We start from the raw sequence: 8,287 nt of genomic DNA on the forward strand, positions 1-8,287 counted from the left end.
AGAGAGAGAGAGAGAGAGAGAGAGAGAGAGAGAGAGAGAGAGAGAGAGAGAGAGAGAGAGAGAGAGAGAGAGAGAGAGAGAGAGATAATATTTTCCCATAAGAAACACACAAACAGTAACATAAATTAGCAAGAGCGCAAACGAAATGACCGCGATCCATACCAACTCATATGGGTCACACCCACTTCTCACACATACTAATCATGCCGGGCGGGTTTTATTTCCATTATCTAGCGTGAAAACATCAAGACGGCCAGGTAATCGCCGCCATCATTAATTATCACACATGTCTAACGCACTTCAGGGCAATAATCACCTAGTTAGTAAAGGCTGCGTGATAACCTTTCGGGACCCGGGTGATAACTAGGCCGCGATAAACCGTCAGCGAACAAGTTCCGTGAACACCGGACGTCACCGGTTTGGGTCAGATTAAGTGGTTGGCCAGTGAATTAATGCCTCATTAATGATTGTAATTTCCTCTCTCAGTCTGGGTCGTCATCGCTCTGTCTGTGACGCATCTCTGGTCCCCCACCCCCCCCCCCCCCCCCTTCGCAGTTACCCCCCTCCCCACCACCACCACCTGCTCCTCTTCCCTCCAATCTCTCACCCATCTGTGTATTTGTTGTACTTGACATTTTGACTGCTCCTGCGCATGATTTAAACATACTGTAAAGTATATTTTTTGGTGGTGTTGTTGTTTGAAACTGCTCTGGTTATATTTCATTGCAGTACCTTGTCTTAGGACTTTCAAAAGAACCTGATCCAGCTTTGTAGGAACGTGACTCAAGGACTAAGAAAGAGAGTTAAAAACTCTTGTTCCCTCTTTCGTCACAAAGTTGTTGTTGTTGTTGTTGTTGTTGTTGTTGTTGTTGTTGTTGTTGTTGTTGTTGTTGTTAGCCGTATATATGCAAGGAGTGTATGGATGTACGAGTGTTTCCACACCAGGACAAATTCCAATGGCTGTTATGCTAAATGGCGAAATAAATTCGTGTTCTTGTTCTTGTTCTTGCGTATTTTGTTGTGGTGTTCTTTTTTGTTCCAATTGAATAACCGTTGAGAGTGTTGACTGATGTAATCATGACGCCGCGTTCTGTATGATTTCAGGTGTTTTCATGCTGATCTCTCACTACGCCAACGTCGTCATGAAAGGCTTAGTCAGCGACAAGTTCTTGTGCATGAATCCCCAGACGTCGGAGCTCTACAATAGGGTGAGTACGCACTTGGTACGTGCATAACTTTTCTACACTTTTGGGATGGTCGGGCAATAAGACATTGTGGGTGTTTTAAGCCGAAATAGTCTGATTAAAACTGCAAGCAAAAATGGCCTCCAACTCGCATAAAGCATCGTGTCACTGATCGATCCAAACTTTTACATAATTATGCGACAAGAAAGAGTGACAGAGGTCAAAAGGGAGTAAGGGGGGGGGGGGGGGTGGAAAGAGAGAGGGATAGAAAGAGGAGGGTTTAAAAAAAAAGATTTGCACTGAGAGAAAATAATTAGATAAGATAAAATAAATGCATTTTTTCGAAGGTAAGGGGTGAGGGGGGAGAGAGAGAGAGAGAGAGAGAGAGAGAGAGAGAGAGAGATTGTTGTGACAGATTGAGATGTACAGACATACTGAATTGTTTCGTTTTCATTTCATTTCATATCGTACCTTATCCTTCGTTTGCTTCGTAGCAACTAAGTCAACGAGTGCAACAACAACCCTCAGCTCACCTTGCACTCGCACATCACAACCAAACCCATAGCATGACGCTTAACTTAACCAAACAAAATAATGTTTAAATGAGGATGAAAGTCGCTTGTTTCATTTCAATGCTTGTAATTCTCTCAGGTGCCAGGAGAATGGTTCCGAATAACTTTCACTTACTCTATCACACATATCGTATGCATTTAGATCGCTGACTTGCCTTTGTTTATATCAGATCGCTTGACTAAACCCTCTCTACTTGTCTCCCTTTCCCCAACAGTCCCAGGTACACAGCGACTGCTACATCCAGGAGGCTGTCCGCAACCTCAGCAGCTACATCGTTTACAGCTTCAAGGAGTGTCGGACCCCGGACAAGAAGAAGTGCTACCTGGGCATGTACCGCAACGGCACCATGCGGGCAGGCAACCAGGCCCGGCAGTCTCAGGGCACCGCGCAGTGGCTCACCGTCGAGGTCAAGCCAGAGGACGAGAAGAACGCGGAAGACGAGAAGGAGACCATCAGGAAGCAAGGCGGGTGGACCGCCCCTACCGCCACCCCGAGCCCCCCCACCCCCAGACCGGTCAGCGAGAAGGAGCAGCGACGCAAACGGGTGAAGCGGTGGTGCCGTAACCTCAGCGTCATTCGCAAGAAGCCGGACAAGTTCGTCAAGAGGTGTAAGCGGAACTGTGACATTCTCCAGCGCATGATAGCCGACCCCGAGCGGTCCATGCGACACTGCCTCATCAGTCTCGTCAGGAGACGAATCCGCAACAAGGCCCGGAAGCGCGGAGGGCAGATGCTGGATGACAAGACACTTAAGAGAAAGAGTCGCGATCAAGCACAGCGCCTGTGGCCTCGCCGAGAGGAGATCTTCCGGAGGCTACGACATTTACGGCGCTGCAACCTGAAACATCGACGGCGACCGGGGCAAAAAAAGTACTCGTGCACCAAAAAGGAACTTCGTCGTCACGAAAGAAAAAATACAAAAAAAAGAAGGATGAGAAAGATAAGCCAATCAAAATCATCGACGACCCCTTCCGGGTCATCGGTCTCCTTGGGGTCAAGGTCGACCCCAAGGTCGAGGAGACGTCGCTTAAGGCACCCGCGGAAAAGAGGTGGTAGAGAAAGACACAAGCAAGAGGAGGGACATGTGAAAAGCAGACACTCAGAAACAAGTGCGCGAGACAGAGATGCAGAGAAAGAGTTTCAATCAAAAAGTAGACTGTTAACTACATTGACTCCTAGCTGAGGAAGGTTTTGAAATGATTGGGTTTGTTTGTTGTCTCGGTGGTTCACGTCAATACGCTGGTATAAGTACGGCCTGCGTGCCAGGAATGGAGTGGAAGCCTCAGAAGGTTCGTAAAGATCAAAGTTGACGACTTACCTGCAAAGTATTCCATCAGGCCAAGGGGTCATAGACTTGTCCTGCGCATGTTTGGGATATGTTCCAGGCTTCGGGCTTTACCAGCAAGATTCAGGAATCGGAAGAATTGCGTTTGAAAAGTTACCACCATGTTTCGATGGAACGGTAAGGTTTAACACACGCACTGACGGAGAAATATTGTGTGCATCAAAGGAAACTGCGACTGTTTGCCACAACATTTGAGGACTGCACAACACAGCTTGAGAAGCATGCCATTTGAAGGAGAATCTGTATGAGCACTTGTGTGAACATCACCCAAATTGTATCCGTGCACATAGTGTGAAAACGCGCCATTCAGGGATGTGTCTAGAACAGGAATTGTAACGCACCGTGTGGGAACGGCAGTGCCATTTGTGGATGTCTGTTTTGTCTAGTGTTTGCCACGCTAAAAAAAATGACAGAAACGGGAATCACTGCACCGTTTGAGAAGAGTGCCATGTAAAAACACAAAATTGTACGGATTGTTGTTGTTTTTTAACCTATAACTGACGACAGTTCTGTGCGCAAGAACGCGATGACGTTTTTATCTGTGTGACGTTGCCTCTTGTCAACAACGTGACGCAATACTGCCAGTTGCACCAACACTTGCATGTGAACTCAGCGCAAAAACGCGTCACGTGACGAAGGTCAAGGACCTGAACAGATCAAGTAACAGGTCATGAATGGAAATGTGTGAAATAGTGGGATTTGTTTTGACTAAATGTCCTGCTTCCTGTCATCCTGTTTCCATTCTGTGTTGCGCATCTTTTCTTCTGCGCTTCTCTGTGCTTCGCCACTTCTGATATTTACATCACACACTGATTAACTTTTAGAGAGTGTGTTGTGCACAAAACACGAACTACAGAGGAACGGTACACAACACATGCCAAAGGTGAAGAGAACAAAGGCTTGGTTATCGACATGAACTGTTACCATTCGTTCTCTGCGACGTATCATGCCAGTTCTTTCTAGCAATACAGTTGTAGATAAGAAAGCATGTACGGAAACCTTCGAAGTGCTGTTCGAATCGAAAACCTGAGAAGGATTTCGTTTTATTATTCACTTGTTTTTATACGGTCCTCGGAGAAGAAGAAGTAACCTTACTGGAAAAAGAGTGAAGTGTCGCATGGTTACATCAGTGTTTTACCAAACGAAAACATGACATGGTTACACCAGTGTTTAACCAAACGGAAACAAAAGAGTTGAGACGTGCAGAGAGCAAAACGATGGCGCCGTCATCCTTGCAGGTCCTACTACCTCTTCGACGATGAACAGTGACTGTAGTTTTGCCAATTAGGAACAATACATGCACAGTCACAACGTGAAACGGACGTTACGCTTGCTCTGAGCTTTGGGGCAACTTGAACACAGACATTGTGTTGTCCGTTATTACCGGTCTTCTTCTTTGAACGGGAGGATGTCATAACTTGTTTCAAATACCTGGACACTGAACGGAAGGTGTACAGCGGCTTGAATGGACGAAGCGAGGTCGGGCGATGAAATGATAACGAGAACAATGTGTACACCAGCTTGCAATAAGGCCAGTGAATATTTATTGGGAACAAGTTGAGCAGAGGAGCTTCGGAACGGTGTGTGTGTGTGTGTGTGTGTACGTGTGTGTGTGTGTGTGTTTGTCTGTGTGTGTGTTTGTGTGTTAGTGTGTGTGTGTGTGTGTGTGTGTGTGTGTGTGAGTCATGTGTGTGTGTGTGAGAGAGAGAGAGAGAGAGAGAGAGAGAGAGAGAGAGAGAGAGAGAGAGAGAGAGAGAGAGAGAGAGAGAGAGAGAGAGGAAGGGAGAGAGTTTAAAAGCTTGGGTGTGTGTCCACATGAAACTAATGTCCCAGAAACGGAGTGCCGATTGACTTGTTCTGCGCAATTTTGCAACAAAAACGTTGATTGTTGGAATACTGTATATATATATGGTCGTTGTGAAACTATTTATTTTGATGAACAAAACGTTGTTTTTATGTGAATTTGTTCGACTGTTTGTTACTTGTTACCATTTGTTACGTTGCACTAAATGGCTTGTTTTCATGCAGTAAGGTCACCGTGTCTGGCTAGCTTCTTGGACATGTTGGTACTGCTTGGGTCTTGCTCTGTGTCCAGTAGTGGTCAGTTGAGCTTTCGTTGTACAAGTAGGTCTGGTCAAGTTGGTCGCTTTGTCCATGGTCCTTAGGCACACTCTTCTTCTGCAAGCGTTTGGCTGACTTGGCCAATACGCAGGCGTTTCTTGTCTATCACAGTTCTAGCATCATCCTTGCATGACAGTTAAAGAAAAAGCGAAGGTCAGTGAACGACTGCTTACGTGGGAAAGCGGCTTCGTGTTCGCGGAGATGAAGAAGCGAGTCTGGTTTTTGGGCCAACAGCAGACGACCACCGATGATGACTTAAATTAAAGTACTTAATCATCTAGAGCCACGCAAGCAAGGAGGAGCAGTAGAAATGTGCATATTCTTTTCACTTTTTACAGTGGGGTTTTATACATAATTCGTAGATTTAGTCTTAATTTATATACGTGATTGGTCATTTTGGGATGTCACCGAACACTGAATCATTTAGCTTATCAGAGTGATGTTATTTTCGGCTGATAGTAGAACGTAACATCATCATGGTTTTGTAAGTGACTATTGTGGACATCAACATATCACATTTGACCCATCGTGATTGTTTGTGTTTTTAAATACACTTTTATCACAGCAGTACTGTCTGTCACTCTGACGTCTCACTTTGAAGACCTTAAGCCGCTCTGACGTCATCGTTTTATGTTTGCTACTTGCCACTGACGTCACATCTTTACCTCCTATCATGTTGACCGTTTTATTTAGTGACGTTGCCTTGAGACGTTGCATATAGTCTTCTTCTTAAGCCGTGAACGTTATATCTGTTTTGTTCTGAAATTGCAATGACCAGAATGTGAATAGTTCTCGTGGTGTTCATTGCAATGCTGTGGTTTTATCATGTGACAAACTCCTCATGTGATGCGCAACGTCGGTGACCTCATTCGTACATACAGTGTAAACCCGTCAATATATACATACGACGTTTTGCAATCTTTCTCTTTGCCTGCTGATGTCTAAGCTAAAGACACAGACCCGTTCCAGTATACACGATTCGCCTCGTTATCCCCGATCTGGCCCAAGCCTTTTCATGGGATAAGAACAGCCCTCAACTTAGATATGTAGTAAAAAATAATCGGCTGGCTGTTTTCTTTGCAGGAGAGGAATCTGATTTATGAATTATTTTCGACGCTAGAGTCAATCTGAACAAATAATTCATGGCATAATTGGCGCTACGCACAAGATGCAGCCACCATGCCGAGTGTTGCTATGTATCAAAGTGGAGCTGTGGCCTTTTCTCATTCAAAATCCCGGCCACATCTCAGATGGCCAGCTAAATCGTTAGCATTGAAAGAACGGTATCTTTAATCTCCTTAACTCTGTGCAAGGCCGGATTGCCGTCAGTCTACAAAAGTCACTGCACATGATATTAGTAAGGATACAGCCAAAAATGAATACCAAGCTGACATTGTCACTCAAAAACTCCATTTTTGTGTTCTTTTATTTTATTATTTGTGCTTGGCTCTGTGTAATGACGCTCTCAGTGTTTGACCTACTTCATCTGGTTTCGAGCCTCGTTTTCAAACACTGATAGCTCATGACCGTTACCTCATTTATGACGCGTGCAAGGGTGTGCTTGTCTTGATGTGCAATACTTTATGACGTCCGTTGAGAGGATGACGTAGACATGCGTCGTGTGAGGGAATCTTGTGCAAAACAAGAAGAAAGAAATAGGTGAATAAAAAGAATGTATAACATTAAAGTTAAATTGGATAAAAATTCAAAAATAACATAGATAAGTGAATACATTATGTTTTAAGATTAGGAGCAACTGAACTTCACGTTTACTCTACTCAAAATGGTCCTTTTTCCCCCAAACTGAAAATTATTGAAATGCTGAATTTTGGTTGTGAACGAACAGGCATAGGGACGCTTCACAGCGAAGTCAAGTCTTGAAATTCAGAGGTCAGCCGTTTTTGATGTTGTTGTTATTTTGATGTTTTTGTTTTTTTAGCTCTTCAAATTGTATTTTAAGTCTCTGTTTTATCCTCCGTGCTTTTATAACGAATGTGTACACAATACTTTTTACGCGGTAAAAAACTCGAGATTTCTTTTATGGCCTCAAAAAAACTACCTTGTTGATCGTTCTGATTAGTTTTCCATGCAGTGATGACCAAAGATTGGCGAAGTGTGTGTGTGTGTGTGTGTGTGTGTGTGTGTGTGTGTGTGTGTGTGTGTGTGTGTGTGTGTGTGTGTGTTGAAATATGCGAAACGTGAGTGTTTTTTTGTCTCAGTGCGGACAACCATACAAAACATTTTACACAACATAGTTTTTATTCAAACAGCCAATTGTTCTTCTTCTAAATATTGTTAAAGTTTAGATGAAGAATAAAAGCAAGGAAAGTTTGGTCGAGAAACCAATTTAGATCATTTTAGTAAGTGAAATATATCAGTTGAGTCATACTCATAATCGCCATACAACAAGCTTTGCTAAACTGAAATAACTTTTTGTTTTCCATTTTCCTCTTATTACAATGACCACCGTCAAAACCGAATTAGATGAAGAATTTTACTGCCGGTGTTATATTTTTCATTTTATTTCACTAGATTAGGATGTACGCAATAGAGTTTTAAAATCTATTTTACTGTCCATGTTTTGGGTCTTGGTTTTGATACCGTTGATGGCCAAACAATTTAAGATGTTTATGCAAGTATTTTTTTCAATTTCGACTTCTTTTGTACAATTTGTTATGTACTTTATTGAAATGTTTAGTAATTACCATTGACGGCCAAGAAATTAAGATGTTCAAACAAATACGGTTTTACTATTTATTAATGACTGTTATTAGGTGTTTAGAATTTTTTTAATTAGTAGACACAGGACTCATAAACATAGCAGCCAGTAGGACGGAAGAGCACGTAACGGGTTTGTGTAGCTTTTGTTGTGCAGTTCTCTCTTCTTTTCATTCAACATTTCATCACAATCGGTAGTAATCTCATTTCTTGCGTCGAGCAGTATTCCAATTAAAGATATTGTTGCCATTTGTAAAAAGAAAATAATAATGTAAAAACATGTACTGTGGGTTTGGGTTTTCTTCAGTGTGCAAAACATGTGTGGATCTCTGTCTTGACTGTCTTT

General features: G+C 43.1%; 1 protein-coding gene across 2 annotated transcripts; it reads left to right on the plus strand.

Moving 5' to 3' along the window:
* The first annotated feature begins 1,110 nt into the window (after positions 1 to 1,110).
* Positions 1,111 to 4,735, plus strand: LOC138955406 (uncharacterized). 2 transcript variants are annotated; one of them, XM_070327019.1, is made up of 2 exons: positions 1,111 to 1,223; positions 1,972 to 4,735. In XM_070327019.1, exons 1-2 carry the CDS (start codon positions 1,113 to 1,115, stop codon positions 2,938 to 2,940), a joined length of 1,080 nt encoding a protein of 359 aa, XP_070183120.1. In that variant the 5' UTR covers positions 1,111 to 1,112; the 3' UTR covers positions 2,941 to 4,735. The 2 variants fall into 2 exon arrangements, with proteins under 2 accessions (XP_070183120.1, XP_070183121.1); XM_070327020.1 differs by having other exon boundaries at positions 1,111 to 1,208.
* The last annotated feature ends 3,552 nt before the right edge of the window (positions 4,736 to 8,287 follow it).

This window comes from Littorina saxatilis, unplaced genomic scaffold, assembly GCF_037325665.1.
Source record: "Littorina saxatilis isolate snail1 unplaced genomic scaffold, US_GU_Lsax_2.0 scaffold_1393, whole genome shotgun sequence".
NCBI classification, from domain to species: Eukaryota; Metazoa; Mollusca; class Gastropoda; order Littorinimorpha; family Littorinidae; genus Littorina; species Littorina saxatilis.

Excerpts from the sequence above, each read along its gene's own strand:
- LOC138955406 (XM_070327019.1), top strand. The coding sequence starts at position 1,113 with ATGCTGATCTCTCACTACGCCAACGTCGTCATGAAAGGCTTAGTCAGC. Across the intron at positions 1,224-1,971 it reads ATAGGGTGAGTACGCACTTG|TCCCAGGTACACAGCGACTG; the intron begins GTACGTGCATAA and ends TTTCCCCAACAG.